The following is a 19,094-nucleotide window of genomic DNA, read 5'->3' as shown; positions in this document are numbered from 1 at the left end:
ACACATTGTCCTCAAACATCTCATTTCCAGCACATCCATCCTCCTGCGCACAACTCTATCCATAGCCCACGCCTCGCAACCATACAACATTGTTGGAACCACTATTCCTTCAAACATACCCATTTTTGCTTTCCGAGATAATGTTCTCGACTTCCACACATTTTTCAAGGCTCCCAAAATTTTCGCCCCCTCCCCCACCCTATGATCCACTTCCGCTTCCATGGTTCCATCCGCTGACAGATCCACTCCCAGATATCTAAAACACTTCACTTCCTCCAGTTTTTCTCCATTCAAACTCACCTCCCAATTGACTTGACCCTCAACCCTACTGTACCTAATAACCTTGCTCTTATTCACATTTACTCTTAACTTTCTTCTTCCACACACTTTACCAAACTCAGTCACCAGCTTCTGCAGTTTCTCACATGAATCAGCCACCAGCGCTGTATCATCAGCGAACAACAACTGACTCACTTCCCAAGCTCTCTCATCCCCAACAGACTTCATACTTGCCCCTCTTTCCAGGACTCTTGCATTTACCTCCCTAACAACCCCATCCATAAACAAATTAAACAACCATGGAGACATCACACACCCCTGCCGCAAACCTACATTCACTGAGAACCAATCACTTTCCTCTCTTCCTACACGTACACATGCCTTACATCCTCGATAAAAACTTTTCACTGCTTCTAACAACTTGCCTCCCACACCATATATTCTTAATACCTTCCACAGAGCATCTCTATCAACTCTATCATATGCCTTCTCCAGATCCATAAATGCTACATACAAATCCATTTGCTTTTCTAAGTATTTCTCACATACATTCTTCAAAGCAAACACCTGATCCACACATCCTCTACCACTTCTGAAACCGCACTGCTCTTCCCCAATCTGATGCTCTGTACATGCCTTCACCCTCTCAATCAATACCCTTCCATATAATTTACCAGGAATACCCAACAAACTTATACCTCTGTAATTTGAGCACTCACTCTTATCCCCTTTGCCTTTGTACAATGGCACTATGCAAGCATTCCGCCAATCCTCAGGCACCTCACCATGAGTCATACATACATTAAATAACCTTACCAACCAGTCAACAATACAGTCACCCCCTTTTTTAATAAATTCCACTGCAATACCATCCAAACCTGCTGCCTTGCCGGCTTTCATCCTCCGCAAAGCTCCCACTACCTCTTCTCTGTTTACCAAATCATTTTCCCTAACCCTCTCACTTTGCACACCACCTCGACCAAAACACCCTATATCTGCCACTCTGTCATCAGACACATTCAACAAACCTTCAAAATACTCATTCCATCTCCTTCTCACATCACCACTACTTGTTATCACCTCCCCATTTACGCCCTTCACTGAAGTTCCCATTTGCTCCCTTGTCTTACGCACCCTATTTACCTCCTTCCAGAACATCTTTTTATTCTCCCTAAAATTTACTGATAGTCTCTCACCCCAACTCTCATTTGCCCTTTTTTTCACCTCTTGCACCTTTCTCTTGACCTCCTGTCTCTTTCTTTTATACTTCTCCCACTCAATTGCATATATATATATATATATATATATATATATATATATATATATATATATATATATATATATATATATATATGTAAGAAATAATTTAGAAAACTGAAACTTCTAGCTGGAAATGAAAATGAAAAATGAATGTCACATAATGGTTCAACCTCTGGCTATGGAAAGAGGTAGTAAAAGCTTTGCGGAAGATGAAAGCTGGGAAGGTAGCAGGTTTGGATGGTATTGTAGAGGAATTTATTAAAAGAGGGGGTGACTGCATTGTTGACTGGTTGGTAAGATTATTTAATGTATGTATGATTCATGGTGAGATGCCTGAGGACTGGCAGAATGCTTGCATAGTGCCAATGTACAAAGGCAGAGGGGACAAAGGTGAGTGCTCAAATTACAGAGGTATAAGTTTGTTTGACTGAACCAGGGCATGTGAAGCGTCTGGGGTAAACCAAGAAACGTTCTGTGGGGCCTGGATGTGGAAAGGGAGCTGTGGTTTCCGTGCATTATTACATGACAGCTAGAGACTGAGTGTGAACGAATGTGGCCTTTTTTGTCTTTTCCTAGCGCTACCTCGCACACATGTGGGGGGAGGGGTTGCTATTTGATGTGTAGGCGGGTTAGCGATGGAAATTAATAAAGGCTGACAGTATGAATTAAGTACATGTATATATACATATATTTCTGTGTGTGTATATACATGTATACGTTGAGATGTATAGGTATGTATATTTGCGTGTGTGGACGTGTATGTATATACATGTGTATGTGGGTGGGTTGGGCCATTCTTTTGTCTGTTTCCTTGCGCTACCTCGCTAACATGGGAGACCAACAAAGCAAATAAATAAAAAAAAAAATAAAAAGTTTGTTGAGTATTCCTGGGAAATTATATGGGAGGGTACTGATTGAGAGGGTGAAGGCATGTACAGAGCATCAGATTGGGGAAGAGCAGTGTGATTTCAGAAGTGGTAGAGGATGTGTGGATCAAGTGTTTGCTTTGAAGAATGTATGTGAGAAATACTTAGAAAAGCAAATCGATTTGTATGTAGCATTTATGGATCTGGGGAAGGCATATGATAGAGTTGATAGAGATGCTCTGTTGAAGGTATTAAGAATATATGGTGTGGGAGGCAAGTTGTTAGAAGTAGTGAAAAGTTTTTATCGAGGATGTAAGGCATGTGTACGTATAGGAAGAGAGGAAAGTGATTGGTTCTCAGTGAATGTAGGTTTGCAGCATGGGTGTGTGATGTCTCCATGGTTGTTTAATTTGTTTATGGATGGGGTTGTTAGGGAGGTGAATGCAAGGGGTTTTGGAAAGAGGGGCAAGTATGCAGTCTGTTGTGGATGAGAGAGCTTTGGAAGTGAGTCAGTTGTGTCTACACATTCATTACACACATCACATTTATGTGTTCGTTTACTGTATTTGTTGATGGATTATATACAATGTTTAGTGTTATCAAAGCAGTTTTGGTAGAGCTTATGTACATTTTTTGGCCTCCAGAACCTAACTAATCATTTCCAATTAAACCAATTAAACTAAAATTCGTTATTTAATAATCACACACCCATGCTGCAAACCTACATTCAATGAGAACCAATCACTTTCCTCTCTTCCTATACGTACACATGCCTTACATCCTCGATAAAAACTTTTCACTGCTTCTGGCACCTAATCCGCTAATTATGCAACTCCTCTACAGTTTGTTTCAGGTAAGGAACCTGGCTGTTCTACCTCTAAATGAAACAAAATTCAAGGGTAAGGAGGAAGAATGAGTTTGGGAATATCCTAGAGGTAAAGTCAGGATTAGTGTGATAGCAAAAGTTAATTAGGGGGTAGCACTTCCACTGAAGGGGGAGTAGTAGAAACATGTGAAAGAGTGTAAAGAAGTGAGCCCCATATTGATGTGGATAAAAAGGAAAATATACTACAAGAGGTGGGTGACTATTAGTGCTTCTACACCTGGCCAAGTGAAAAATAATGAAGGTGACAAAGACAGGCAAATGCTGGGAGCAGCTGAGTGAATGTGTCAGCAGTTTTGATGTGAAAGATTGGCTATTAGAGATCTATTTATCTATTTTATTTTGCTTTGTCGCTGTCTCCCGCGTTAGCGAGGTAGCGCAAGGAAACAAACAAAAGAATGGCCCAACCCACCCACATACACATGTATATGCATACACGTCCACACACGCAAAAATACATACCTATACATCTCAATGTATACATATATATACACACACAGACATAAACAAATATACATCCTCTACCACTTTTGAAACCACACTGCTCTTCCCCAATCTGATGCTCTGTACATGCCTTCACCCACTCAATCAATACCCTCCCATTTAATTTACCAGGAATACTCAACAAACTTATACCTCTGTAATATGAAGTGAATAAAAAAGTGGGTAATGTGGTGAATGGTGAATAGCCTGGGGAGTTTTTTACTCAAAAAAGAACTGATGATTGGGAATACCGGTTTAAGAAGGGGGACATACATAAGTACAGGTTGATATGGAACAATAACAAGCAGGTATTACTAGATTACATGCTATCTGACAGAAGTGTAAAAGAGAGACTCTTAAACGTCAATATGCTGAAAGGGGCAGCTGGTGGGATGTGTGAATGAGTAATGAGAGGTTGATTAAGATGATATATACGTCAGACATGAAGAGGACAAGGAGAATGGGGGTACTAATTTGGAGACCGAAGGATGAAGTGAAAAAGGTTATGAGTGCTTGGGGCTTGAACATAAAGGAGGGTAAAAGTTGTGCAAGCAATAGAGTGAACTGGAGCAATTTGGTATTCAGGGTTGATGAACTTTCAATAAAATGAACTGCAACATATGATGCAGCAGCCAGGTAAAACCACAGAAAGGTCTATAGCACATGCTTGTGGAAAGGGATATAGGAAAGGCTGTGCAGAGATGGGTGGATGTGATGGAAATGAAATGTTTGAGGACAATATATGGTGTGAGGAGGTTTGAGTAAGTGATAAAAGAGTAAGAGAGATTTTTTTTTTTTTTTTTTTTGCTTTGTCGCTGTCTCCCGCGTTTGCGAGGTAGCGCAAGGAAACAGACGAAAGAAATGGCCCAACCCACCCCCATACACATGCCTTGATTCAATCCACTGACAGCACGTCAACCCCGGTATACCACATCGCTCCAATTCACTCTATTCTTTGCCCTCCTTTCACCCTCCTGCATGTTCAGGCCCCGATCACACAAAATCTTTTTCACTCCATCTTTCCACCTCCAATTTGGTCTCCCTCTTCTCCTCGTTCCCTCCACCTCCGACACATATATCCTCTTGGTCAATCTTTCCTCACTCATTCTCTCCATGTGACCAAACCATTTCAAAACACCCTCTTCTGCTCTCTCGACCACGCTCTTTTTATTTCCACACATCTCTCTTACCCTTATGTTACTTACTCGATCAAACCACCTCACACCACACATTGTCCTCATACATCTCATTTCCAGCACATCCATCCTCCTGCGCACAACTCTATCCATAGTCCACGCCTCGCAACCATACAACATTGTTGGAACCACTATTCCTTCAAACATACCCATTTTTGCTTTCCGAGATAATGTTCTCGACTTCCACACATTCTTCAAGGCTCCCAGAATTTTCGCCCCCTCCCCCACCCTATGATCCACTTCCGCTTCCATGGTTCCATCCGCTGCCAGATCCACTCCCAGATATCTAAAACACTTCACTTCCTCCAGTTTTTCTCCATTCAAACTTACCTCCCAATTGAATTGACCCTCAACCCTACTGTACCTAATAACCTTGCTCTTATTCACATTTACTCTTAACTTTCTTCTTTCACACACTTTAAAAACTCAGTCACCAGCTTCTGCAGTTTCTCACATGAATCAGCCACCAGCGCTGTATCATCAGCGAACAACAACTGACTCACTTCCCAAGCTCTCTCATCCCCAACAGACTTCATACTTGCCCCTCTTTCCAAAACTCTTGCATTCACCTCCCTAACAACCCCATCCATAAACAAATTAAACAACCATGGAGACATCACACACCCCTGCCGCAAACCTACATTCACTGAGAACCAATCACTTTCCTCTCTTCCTACACGTACACATGCCTTACATCCTCGATAAAAACTTTTCACTGTTTCTAACAACTTGCCTCCCACACCATATATTCTTAATACCTTCCACAGAGCATCTCTATCAACTCTATCATATGCCTTCTCCAGATCCATAAATGCTACATACAAATCCATTTGCTTTTCTAAGTATTTCTCACATACATTCTTCAAAGCAAACACCTGATCCACACATCCTCTACCACTTCTGAAACCACACTGCTCTTCCCCAATCTGATGCTCTGTACATGCCTTCACCTCTCAATCAATACCCTCCCATATAATTTACCAGGAATACTCAACAAACTTATACCTCTGTAATTTGAGCACTCACTCTTATCCCCTTTGCCTTTGTACAATGGCACTATGCACGCATTCTGCCAATCCTCAGGCACCTCACCATGAGTCATACATACATTAAATAACCTTACCAACCAGTCAACAATACAGTCACCCCCTTTTTTAATAAATTCCACTGCAATACCATCCAAACCTGCTGCCTTGCCGGCTTTCATCTTCCGCAAAGCTTTTACTACCTCTTCTCTGTTTACCAACTCATTTTCCCTAACCCTCGCACTTTGCACACCACCTCGACCAAAACACCCTATATCTGCCACTCTATCATCAAACACATTCAACAAACCTTCAAAATACTCACTCCATCTCCTTCTCACATCACCACTACTTGTTATCACCTCCCCATTTGTGCCCTTCACTGAAGTTCCCATTTGCTCCCTTGTCTTACGCACTTTATTTACCTCCTTCCAGAACATCTTTTTATTCTCCCTAAAATTTACTGATAGTCTCTCACCCCAACTCTCATTTGCCCTTTTTTTCACCTCTTGCACCTTTCTCTTGACCTCCTGTCTCTTTCTTTTATACGTCTCCCACTCAATTTCATTTTTTCCCTGCAAAAATCGTAAGAGAGATGTGTGGTAATAAAAAGAGTGTGGCTGAGAGAGCTGAAAAGGGTGTGCTGAAATGGTCTGGACATATGGAAAGAATGAGAGAGGAAAGGATGACAAAGATGATGCATGTGTCAGAAGTGGAGGGAACAAGGAGAGCCAGAAGACCAACTTAGAGATAAAAGGATGGAGTAAAAAATATTTTGAGTAAACAGGGTCTGAACATGCAGGGGAATGAAAGGCATGCACTCGATAGAGTGAACTGGAACAATGCACAATACTGGGATCAACATGCTGACAATGGACTAAACCAGTGTATGTGAAACCCCTAGGGTAAACCATGGAAAGGTCTGCGAGGCCTGGTTGTGGATAAGGAGCTATGGTTTCTGTACATTACTCATGACAGCTGGAAAATGGATGCGAGAGGATTTGACCTTTCTTTATCTGTTCCTGGTGCTACCTCACTAACATGGAAATGGCGATCAAGTATGAAAAAATAAGCAAACCCTCCCCAACATATGTCCCAGTTCCGTTCCAGATAGCTGTAAGTCGTATAGGTCATAAGGGAAAGCTTATATGTATATTTTCACACCAAGAACACACAAGACAAGGCCTCATTCACTTATATCCATTCATTAGCTGTCATGTGTAATGCATCTAAAATAAAGACCTCTATCCACAAGGCTTCACAATTCTTTCCTCCAGCTGCTTTATATGCCTTGGCTCAGTCCCTTAACATCACACCTGCCCTATACACAACATCACTCTAATTCATTCTATCCCATGCACACTTTTCATCCTCCAGCATGTTCAGGCTCCAAGTACTCAAAACATTTCTTTCTTCACCCCTCTGCCTCCAATTTGGTCTCCCCCTTCTCCTTGTTGACAACCCTCCACTTCTGACACATACATATATCCAATTTTATCACGATCTCTTCACTCATTCTCTACATATGGCTAAACCATTTCAGCACACTCTCTTTAGGTCCCTCAACCATACTCTTCTTATTAACACACCTCTCTCTCACCCTGTTGCTACTTAATCAATCCTCCTCACACCACTAATCGTTCTCAAACCCTTCATTTCCAAGACATCCACATTCCTCTGTACATTCTCATCTATAACCCAAGCCTTGCATCTATACAACATTGTTGGCATTATTATACCTTCAAACATACCCATTTTCACAAATATGACCTCCCTTTCTACATATTCCTCAATGCTTCTAGAACTTTCGGCCCCTCACCCACCCTATGACCCATATCCACTTCCATGGCTCCATTTGCTGCTATGTCCCCTTCCAGGTATCTAAACCCCTCCACTTCCTACAAATTTTCTTCAATCAAATTTGCACCAAACTAACTTGTTCCTCTGCCCTGCTAAACCTCATAACCTTGATTTTATTCATATTTACTCTCAACTTCTTCCTTTCACATACTTTCTCAAACTCAGACACCAACTTCTGCAGTTTCTCAACTGAATCTCACACTAGTACTATACCATCTGCACAACAACTGACTCACTTCCCAGATCCCCTCTCTATCCTTACAAACTAAATGCCTGCTCCTCTTTCTACAAACCTTGCATCTACCTCCATCACCATCCCATCCATAAAGAGATTAAACAGCCATGGTGACATCAAGCAACCTTCCACAGACCCACATTCACCTTGAACCATTCATCCTTCTCTCCGCCTGCTTGCAGGCATACCTTACTCTCTTGATAAAAACTCCTCACTGCTTCTAATAGCTTTTCTCCCACACAATGCTTCATAACACCATCCACAAAGTATCTATATCAACCCAAACATATGCTTTCTTCAGATCCATAAATGCCACATACATATCTTTCTGTATCTCAAAGTATTGCTCAGATATATTCTTCATAGCAAACACCTGATCTGCACATCCTTTACTACTGAAACCACAGTAATCCTCCCCAGTCTGATACTCTGTGCATGCCTCCACCCTCTCCATCATTACTCTTCTATACAACTTACCAGATACACTAAACTTAACACCTCCATAATCTGAACACTCATCCATTCATCTTTGGCCCTCTTGCCTTTGTACAATACACTATGCGTGCATTCCACCAACCCAATCCAATGAAAATGACAATATTACTTACAGCAGTTTTTTCACAGCATCTCTTACCTCTGGGTCGTTTAAGCTTTAATCTATCACAAGCAGTAGCAAATGTCGTATGGTGTGTGAATATTTGCTCTAACTGCAGCTTCACTTCTTTAAGTCCTCCAACTGGTGATCCAACAGGTTTAGCCGTGATGAAATCAAGAGTCTTGTGAATACTAGGAGTGATGAATGCTGCACTGGCTAGCATGATATCAATAATTTCTTCCGGACTCACAGTTTTCTGAAGAGAACAAGAAACTTATTTCTAGATGAGAAAATTAACATTAATGTAAATCTATACACTGGACTATGCATCTACATAGTTTTTTCATGTTAGTTGAGATGGGAAGGTGAACTGAATGCCCTAATAATGGCCATCTCACTGATCATCTTCTGGAAGCGAAGGCAAGGATTTCTAGAGGTTTCCAGAAAAGAAGAGAGAATGTTGGGGAGAGGAGAGTGGTGAGAGAAAGTGAACTTAGAAAGGAAACTTGTGTGTGAAAGTACCAGGAGAGACTGAGTGTAGAATGGCAAAAGGTAAGATCAAATGACATGAGGGGAGTGTGTGAGGAATGGGATGAATTCAGGGAAGCAGTGATGGCTTGTGCAAAAGATGCCCATGGCATGAGAAAGGTGGGCAGATTAGAAAGGGTAGTGAGTGGTGGGATGAAGAAGTGACACTGTCAGTGAAAGAGAAAAGAGAGGTGTTTGGACTTCCTGGGAAATAGTGCAAATGACTGGGAGATGTATAAAAGAAAGTGGCAGGAGGTCAAGAGAAAGATGCAAGAGGTGAAAAAGAGGGCAAATGAGAGTTGGGGGAGAGAGTATCATTAAATTTTTGGGAGAATAAAAAGATGTTTTGGAAGGAGGTAAAATAACGTGTGTAAGACAAGAGAACAAATGGGAACATCGGGGAAGGGGGCAAGTGGGAAGGTAATAACAGGTAGCGATAAAGTGAGTAGATGGAGTATTTTGAAGGTTTGTTGAATCTGATTGATGACAGAGTGGCTGATACAGGGTGTTTTGGTAGAGGTGGTGTGCTAAGTGAGAGGATTAGGGAGAATACTTTGGTAAACAGAGAAGAGGTAATGAAAGCTTTGTGGAAGATGAAATCCAGCAATGCAGCAGGTTTGGATGGTATGACTGGAATTTATCTAAAAAGGGGGTGACTGTTGTTGATTGGTTGGTAAAGATATTCAATGTATGTATGGTTCATGAGGTGCCTGAGGATTGGCAGAATGCTTGCATAGTGCCATTGTACTAAGGCAAAGGATTAAAGGTGAGTGTTCAAATTACAGAGGTATGTGGTCTTGAGTATTCCTGGGAAATCATATGGGAGGGTATTGATTGAGAGGGTCAAGGCATGTACAGAGCATCAGATTAGGGAGGAGCACTATGGTTTCAGAAGTGGATGAGGATGTGTGGATCAGGTGTTTGCTTTGAAGAATGTATGAGGCATACTTAGAAAAACAGATGGATTTGTATGTAGCATTTATGGATCTGGAGAAGGCATGTGATAGGCGTGATAGAGATGGTTTGTTGAAGGTATTAAGAGTATATGGTGTGGGAGGTAAGTTGCTACAAGCAGAAAAGTTTTTACCAAGGATGTAAGGCATGTGTACAAGTAGAAAAAGAAGAAAGTGATTAGTTCCCAGTGAATGTTGGTTTGTGGCAGGGGTGCGTGATTTCTCCATGGTTGTTTAGTTTGTTTATGGATGAGGTTGTTAGGGAGGTGAATGCAAGAGTTTTGGAGAGAGGGGCAAGTATGCAGTCCGTTCTCGATGAGAGGGCTTGAGAAGTGAGTCAGTTGTTGTTTGCTCATGATACAGTGCTGGTGGCTGATTTGGGTGAGAAACTGCAGAAGTTGGTGACTGAGTTTGGTAAAGTGTGTGAAAAAAGAAAGCTGATGGTAAAGGGGAATAAGAGCAAGGTTATTAGGTTCAGTAGGGTTAAGGGACAAGTTAACTGGGAGGTGAGTTTGATTGGAGAAAAGCTGGAGGAAGTGAAGTGTTTTAGATAACTGGGAGTGGATTTAGCAGTGGATGGAACCATGGAAGTGGAAGTGATTCACAGGAAAGAGGAGGGGGCATAGGTTCTGAGAGCAACTGAAAATGCGAGGAAGGTGGGAATGTTATCTCAAGAGCAAAAATGGGTATGTTTGAAGGAATAGTCGTTCCAGCAATATCAAATAGTTGCAAGGCATGAGGTATAGATAGGGTTGTATGGAAATGAAATGTTTGAGGACAAAATGTAGTATAAGGTGGTTTGGTTTAGCAAGTAGCAAAAGGGTAATAGAGATGTGTGGTAATAAAAAAGAGTATGGCTGAGAGAGCAGAAGAGAGTGTGTAAAAATGTTTTGGACATATGGAGTTAATGAAAGAGGATAGGTTCACAAAGAGGATATATGTGTCAGAGAAGGAGGGAACAAGAAGTGGGAGACCAAATTGGAGGTAGAATCATGGAGTGAAAAAGATTTTAAGCAACTGAGGCCTAAACATGAAGGAAGGTGAGAAGCATGCAAGGAATAGAGTGAATTGTAACAATGTGGTATACTGGGGTTGATGTGCAGTCAATGGACTGAAACAGGATATGTGAAATGTCTAGGGTAAACCATATAAAGGTCTGTGAGACCTGGATGTGATAGAAAGCTGTGGTTTTGATGCATTACACATGACAGCTAGATACTGAGTGTAAACGAATGTGGCAGTCCCCAACAGACAGCATACTTGCCCCTCTCTCCAAAACTCTTGCATTCACCTTCCCAACCACCCCATACATAAACAAATTAAACAACCATGGGGCCATCACACACCCCTGGGAACCAATCACTCTCCTCTCTTCCTACTCGTACACATGCCTTCCACCCTTAATAAAAACTTCTGAGAAAACACACACACGGAAATAATCTGACAAAAGATAAAGAACTACCATCCCAACTCAAGCTTAAACTCCATCCAACCATAGGTCCACTCATCAAAAGCCACATCCTCATACAAACAAGAGTCACACTTTCCTATCTATGTTCCGAGTGTCATCCATTCCTATAAAATTACTCACACCATTTCACCACACCCTTTGAGCCCATGATGCAACTATCTGAATAAAGACACCAAGCACTTACTACCCTATTGCCTTGCATTCTCTGCACATAACTGAACACATAACATAATTATACTTTATGACCTATTGTTGCAATCAGTGGATGTGGCTGGCTTCCTCAGTGCAACAGGAGCCTCATAAAGATAGAAGGGACTCCTGGGGCAAGAGATAAGAGAGTACAGGCAGCCCCTGCTGATTAATGGTTCACAGAGCAACATTTTGTGGTAGCATCATCTGAAAATTAGGGTGCACAATCCTAGAACAGCAGAAAGTTTGCGGAACAGAAATGGACTCAAAAGGCATTCACTTCTCTCATTATTCTTTTAACTAATAATATTCAGAGAGGGTGAAGGCATGTACAGAGCATCAGATTGGGGAAGAGCAGTGTGGTTTCAGAAGTGGTAGAGGATGTGTGGATCAGGTGTTTGCTTTGAAGAATGTATGTGAGAAATACTTAGAAAAGCAAATGGATTTGTATGTAGCATTTATGGATCTGGAGAAGGCATATGATAGAGTTGATAGAGATGCTCTGTGGAAGGTATTAAGAATATATGGTGTGGGAGGAAAGTTGTTAGAAGCAGTGAAAAGTTTTTATCGAGGATGTAAGGCATGTGTACGTGTAGGAAGAGAGGAAAGTGATTGGTTCTCAGTGAATTTGCGGCAGGGGTGTGTGATGTCTCCATGGTTGTTTAATTTGTTTATGGATGGGGTTGTTAGGGAGGTAAATGCAAGAGTTTTGGAAAGAGGGGCAAGTATGAAGCCTGTTGGGGATGAGAGAGCTTGGGAAGTGAGTCAGTTGTTGTTCGCTGATGATACAGCGCTGGTGGCTGATTCATGTGAGAAACTGCAGAAGCTGGTGACTGAGTTTGGTAAAGTGTGTGGAAGAAGAAAGTTAAGAGTAAATGTGAATAAGAGCAAGGTTATTAGGTACAGTAGGGTTGAGGGTCAAGTAAATTGGGAGGTGAGTTTGAATGGAGAAAAACTGGAGGAAGTGAAGTGTTTTAGATATCTGGGAGTGGATCTGGCAGCGGATGGAACCATGGAAGCGGAAGTGGATCATAGGGTGGGGGAGGGGGCGAAAATTCTGGGGGCCTTGAAGAATGTGTGGAAGTCGAGAACATTATCTCAGAAAGCAAAAATGGGTATGTTTGAAGGAATAGTGGTTCCAATAATGTTGTATGGTTGCGAGGCGTGGGCTATGGATAGAGTTGTGCGCAGGAGGATGGATGTGCTGGAAATGAGATGTTTGAGGACAATGTGTGGTGTGAGGTGGTTTGATCGAGTGAGTAACGTAAGGGTAAGAGAGATGTGCGGAAATAAAAAGAGCGTGGTTGAGAGAGCAGAAGAGGGTGTTTTGAAGTGGTTTGGGCACATGGAGAGAATGAGTGAGGAAAGATTGACCAAGAGGATATATGTGTCGGAGGTGGAGGGAACGAGGAGAAGAGGGAGACCAAATTGGAGGTGGAAAGATGGAGTGAAAAAAGATTTTGTGTGATCGGGGCCTGAACATGCAGGAGGGTGAAAGGAGGGCAAGGAATAGAGTGAATTGGAGCGATGTGGTATACCGGGGTTGACGTGCTGTCAGTGGATTGAATCAAGGCATGTGAAGCGTCTGGGGTAAACCATGGAAAGCTGTGTAGGTATGTATATTTGCGTGTGTGGACGTATGTATATACATGTGTATGGGGGGGGTTGGGCCATTTCTTTCGTCTGTTTCCTTGCGCTACCTCGCAAACGCGGGAGACAGCGACAAAGTATAAAAAAAAAAAAAAAATAATAATATTCAAATAAATTGTGAGGTCTTCAATTAAAATGCCACTTATAATGAAATCAAAGCAACTTATCTTTAGATTCTTCTTACTGTATTACAGCCACTGGGGGTCACCTTATAAAAAACATCAAGTTTTCATATTCTTAATGTGCCATTATGTAAGATCTGCCTAATTTGAAAACAATTAAGTTGGCAAAATAACATCAAGATACATCAACAAACATAAATGTCACACAATGAAATGGATACACTGAAGATGGAAAGTTTGACAAACCATTTACTCCACCCCTATCCAACTCTATCCCAACCTACCTTGATCCCTCATCACCAGCATTCTCAATAAGAATCACTAAATAGCATCTGATTTACCAATGAAATGGCAAAAGTTGCATAATCAGAGACTAATTTACATCATGACAAAGCGTGGTGTATTAAAGGCTAGCTAAGATGTTTTGGGTATTGCCCACAAACGAGAATTAAATTGGGGAAAGTTCTGATCGGGAACTTATCTATCTACCTATAACTCTTGATGCTTGTTCCCTTCTGGAACTCCCTAAAGAGGGTGCCCATGGCAATAGTCTCCATAACTAGTGAACTCCAATGCCACTTCTTAGCCTTCAGTGCCTCATACTTAACAGGCCAGTGGTAGAGGGCAAGTCTAGCACAGTGTTTGCAGAGACTCTTACATAATATTCCTACTGACTACTTTTACCTACTGTTTCTACCTAATGGTCCAACCTGAATGCTCCTAATTACTACATCCATCTATTGCTCCTACCATTTTGCTAAAAGGCAGGGCTAGCAAATAGCACTCACCACAGGAAAATCTTGAGTGAGTTAAATTTTTCAAGTATCATGTGTAACAGTGAGAGATAATACGTTTGTGGACAGGATACCATTACTACACATGTAGATGAGGCTGATAGAAAAGACAACTAACTGGGTCAGAGAAGTGCAACTTGACAATTACTGAAGTGCTGGCTCACTACACAGTTGTCACTAACCCTTCTGATAATGAGGCTGGTACTACTGTTAATATATCTCCCTGGTTGTTGGCTGCTGACCAACAACTTAACCCCATTATAACAGGTTTCAATTACAATGCTTAAACAAATACATTCTGCAAAAAGACACCATTCTGTGCAGATCCCCTGTACAAACATACAGTACCATGCAAATAACATTGTGATATGTGGTCTGAAAGGAAGTTAGATATCCAAAAAATTTGAATTTGTGGAAAAGTTGTTCCAAGTTACCTAAATTCTAATTTCTCAAGGGGTTCAAGACAGTGTCAGTCCACCAATGTTTACTATTTCCTACCATATTTTATATAATTCATCTTACGTAATCACTTTAAGTACTAAAACTGTACACATTTCATGCATTCCTTTCTAAAAATTTAAGAAATTAATGAGTCTTTTTACCTCTTCTGCATGTTTAGCATCTACTTTCATCCGCACAGTCTCGGTCAGAGCTTGAAGATCAGCCCCAACAAAACCTGGTGTGGCCTCAGCAATTTTAGTCAGTCCTGAGTGATTGATGGGCAACAGGTTGGTACTGTGAACACTAAGTATACTTCTTCGGTCAGCTACAGAAGGAACACTCAGAAGGATCTAGAAAGAAATATAATGAATGTAAACAGAAGGAACATCATCTAAATACCTTTGAGTACTTTATATCATAATACTACAGAGCAGATCAATCACTATGTCTATATCATATATGCCCCTTCTGAGCATTAAGATAGGACAAGTAATGTCCAAACTTTCAGCAGGTAAATACTTGCACACCCACAAGCACAAACACATAAACAACACAAGACATGTATTTTAGAGGAGTCTACACATCAGGTATTACAAGACATAACCCCTGCATAAACAAGGGATGAAGAATGTTTGGAAAGAGAGAACATTATCTTCAAGAGCAAAATTGGGTATGTCTGACCAAACAGTAGTTCCAACAATACTATATGGTTGTGAGGCATGGGCTACAAATTGTGTTGTGATGAGGAAGGTGGATGTGTTGGAAATGAAATATTTGAGGACAATATGTAGTGTATTAACTTTCTAAAATGGGAAACAGAAGAAGGAGTCGTGCGGGGAGTGATCATCCTCCTCAAAGGCTCAGAGTGGGGTGCCTAAATGTGTGTGGATGTAACCAAGATGTGAAAAAAGGAGAGATAGGTAGTATGTTTGAGGAAAGGAACCTGGATGTTTTGGCTCTGAGTGAAACGAAGCTCAAGGGTAAAGGGGAAGAGTGGTTTGGAAATGTCTGGGGAGTGAAGTCAGGGGTTAGTGAGAGGACAAGAGCAAGGGAAGGAGTAGCAATACTCCTGAAACAGGAGTTGTGGGAGTATGTGATAGAATGTAAGAAAGTAAATTCTCGATTAATATGGGTAAAATTGAAAGTTGATGGAGAGAGGTGGGTGATTATTGGTGCATATGCACCTGGGCATGAGAAGAAAGATCATGAGAGGCAAGTGTTTTGGGAGCAGCTGAATGAGTGTGTTAGCGGTTTTGATGCACGAGACCAGGTTATAGTGATGGGTGATTTGAATGCAAAGGTGAGTAATGTGGCAGTTGAGGGAATAATTGGTATGCATGGGGTGTTCAGTGTTGTAAATGGAAATGGTGAAGAGCTTGTAGATTTATGTGCTGAAAAAGGACTGATGATTGGGAATACCTGGTTTAAAAAGCGAGATATACATAAGTATACTTATGTAAGTAGGAGAGATGGCCAGAGAGCGTTATTGGATTACGTGTTAATTGACAGGCGTGCGAAAGAGAGACTTTTGGATGTTAATGTGCTGAGAGGTGCAACTGGAGGGATGTCTGATCACTATCTTGTGGAGGCTAAGGTGAAAATTAGTATGGGTTTTCAGAAAAGAGGAGTGAATGTTGGGGTGAAGAAGGTGGTGAGAGTGAGTGAGCTTGGGAAGGAGACCTGTGTGGGGAAGTACCAGGAGAGACTGTGTACAGAATGGAAAAAGGTGAGAACAATGGAAGTAAGGGGAGTGGGGGAGGAATGGGATGTATTTAGGGAATCAGTGATGGATTGCGCAAAAGATGCTTGTGGCATGAGAAGAGTGGGAGGTGGGCTGTTTAGAAAGGGTAGTGAGTGGTGGGATGAAGAAGTAAGAGTATTAGTGAAAGAGAAGAGAGAGGCATTTGGACGATTTTTGCAGGGAAAAAATGCAATTGAGTGGGAGAAGTATAAAAGAAAGAGACAGGAGGTCAAGAGAAAGGTGCAAGAGGTGAAAAAAAGGGCAAATGAGAGTTGGGGTGAGAGACTATCAGTAAATTTTAGGGAGAATAAAAAGATGTTCTGGAAGGAGGTAAATAGGGTGCGTAAGACAAGGGAGCAAATGGGAACTTCAGTGAAGGGCGTAAATGGGGAGGTGATAACAAGTAGCGGTGATGTGAGAAGGAGATGGAATGAGTATTTTGAAGGTTTGTTGAATGTGTCTGATGACAGAGTGGCAGATATAGGGTGTTTTGGTCGAGGTGGTGTGCAAAGTGAGAGGGTTAGGGAAAATGATTTGGTAAACAGAGAAGAGGTAGTAAAAGCTTTGCGGAAGATGAAAGCCGGCAAGGCAGCAGGTTTGGATGGTATTGCAGTGGAATTTATTAAAAAGGGGGGTGACTGTATTGTTGACTGGTTGGTAAGGTTATTTAATGTATGTATGACTCATGGTGAGGTGCCTGAGGATTGGCGGAATGCGTGCATAGTGCCATTGTACAAAGGCAAAGGGGATAAGAGTGAGTGCTCAAATTACAGAGGTATAAGTTTGTTGAGTATTCCTGGTAAATTATATGGGAGGGTATTGATTGAGAGGGTGAAGGCATGTACAGAGCATCAGATTGGGGAAGAGCAGTGCGGTTTCAGAAGTGGTAGAGGATGTGTGGATCAGGTGTTTGCTTTGAAGAATGTATGTGAGAAATACTTAGAAAAGCAAATGGATTTGTATGTAGCATTTATGGATCTGGAGAAGGCATATGATAGAGTTGATAGAGATGCTCTGTGGAAGGTATTAAGAATATATGGTGTGGGAGGCAAGTTGTTAGAAGCAGTGAAAAGTTTTTATCGAGGATGTAAGGCATGTGTACGTGTAGGAAGAGAGGAAAGTGATTGGTTCTCAGTGAATGTAGGTTTGCGGCAGGGGTGTGTGATGTCTCCATGGTTGTTTAATTTGTTTATGGATGGGGTTGTTAGGGAGGTAAATGCAAGAGTCCTGGAAAGAGGGGCAAGTATGAAGTCTGTTGGGGATGAGAGAGCTTGGGAAGTGAGTCAGTTGTTGTTCGCTGATGATACAGCGCTGGTGGCTGATTCATGTGAGAAACTGCAGAAGCTGGTGACTGAGTTTGGTAAAGTGTGTGGAAGAAGAAAGTTAAGAGTAAATGTGAATAAGAGCAAGGTTATTAGGTACAGTAGGGGTGAGGGTCAAGTCAATTGGGAGGTGAGTTTGAATGGAGAAAAACTGGAGGAAGTGAAGTGTTTTAGATATCTGGGAGTGGATCTGTCAGCGGATGGAACCATGGAAGCGGAAGTGGATCATAGGGTGGGGGAGGGGGCGAAAATTCTGGGAGCCTTGAAAAATGTGTGGAAGTCGAGAACATTATCTCGGAAAGCAAAAATGGGTATGTTTGAAGGAATAGTGGTTCCAACAATGTTGTATGGTTGCGAGGCGTGGGCTATGGATAGAGATGTGCGCAGGAGGATGGATGTGCTGGAAATGAGATGTTTGAGGACAATGTGTGGTGTGAGGTGGTTTGATCGAGTAAGTAACGTAAGGGTAAGAGAGATGTGTGGAAATAAAAAGAGCGTGGTTGAGAGAGCAGAAGAGGGTGTTTTGAAGTGGTTTGGGCACATGGAGAGAATGAGTGAGGAAAGATTGACCAAGAGGATATATGTGTCGGAGGTGGAGGGAACGAGGAGAAGAGGGAGACCAAATTGGAGGTGGAAAGATGGAGTGAAAAAGATTTTGTGTGATCGGGGCCTGAACATGCAGGAGGGTGAAAGGAGGGCAAGGAATAGAGTGAATTGGAGCGATGTGGTATACCGGGGTTGACGTGCTGTCAGTGGATTGAATCAAGGCATGTGAAGCGTCTGGGGTTAACCATGGAAAGCTGTGTAGGTATGTATATTTGCGTGTGTAGACATATGTATATACATGTGTATGGGGGGGGTTGGGCCATTTCTTTCGTCTGTTTCCTTGCGCTACCTCGCAAACGCAGGAGACAGCGACAAAGTATAAAAAAAAAAAAAAAAAATAATATTCAAATAAATTGTGAGGTCTTCAATTAAAATGCCACTTATAATGAAATCAAAGCAACTTATCTTTAGATTCTTCTTACTGTATTACAGCCACTGGGGGTCACCTAAAGAGGGTGCCCATGGCAATAGTCTCCATAACTAGTGAACTCCAATGCCACTTCTTAGCCTTCAGTGCCTCATACTTAACAGGCCAGTGGTAGAGGGCAAGTCTAGCATAGTGTTTGCAGAGACTCTTACATAATATTCCTACTGA

General features: G+C 41.8%; 1 protein-coding gene across 1 annotated transcript in view; it reads right to left on the bottom strand.

Moving 5' to 3' along the window:
* LOC139753907 (ATPase family gene 2 protein homolog B-like) overlaps positions 1-19,094 on the bottom strand; it is a 195,102-nt gene that overhangs the window by 97,169 nt on the left and 78,839 nt on the right. The window contains exon 5 of the mRNA XM_071670865.1: positions 8,722-8,938. Within this exon, the coding sequence (XP_071526966.1) occupies positions 8,722-8,938 (217 nt within the window). The remainder of the gene's footprint in view (positions 1-8,721; positions 8,939-19,094) is intronic.

This window comes from Panulirus ornatus, chromosome 16, assembly GCF_036320965.1.
Source record: "Panulirus ornatus isolate Po-2019 chromosome 16, ASM3632096v1, whole genome shotgun sequence".
Lineage (NCBI taxonomy): Eukaryota > Metazoa > Arthropoda > Malacostraca > Decapoda > Palinuridae > Panulirus > Panulirus ornatus.
This window is presented reverse-complemented; position numbering and strand designations above follow the sequence as displayed.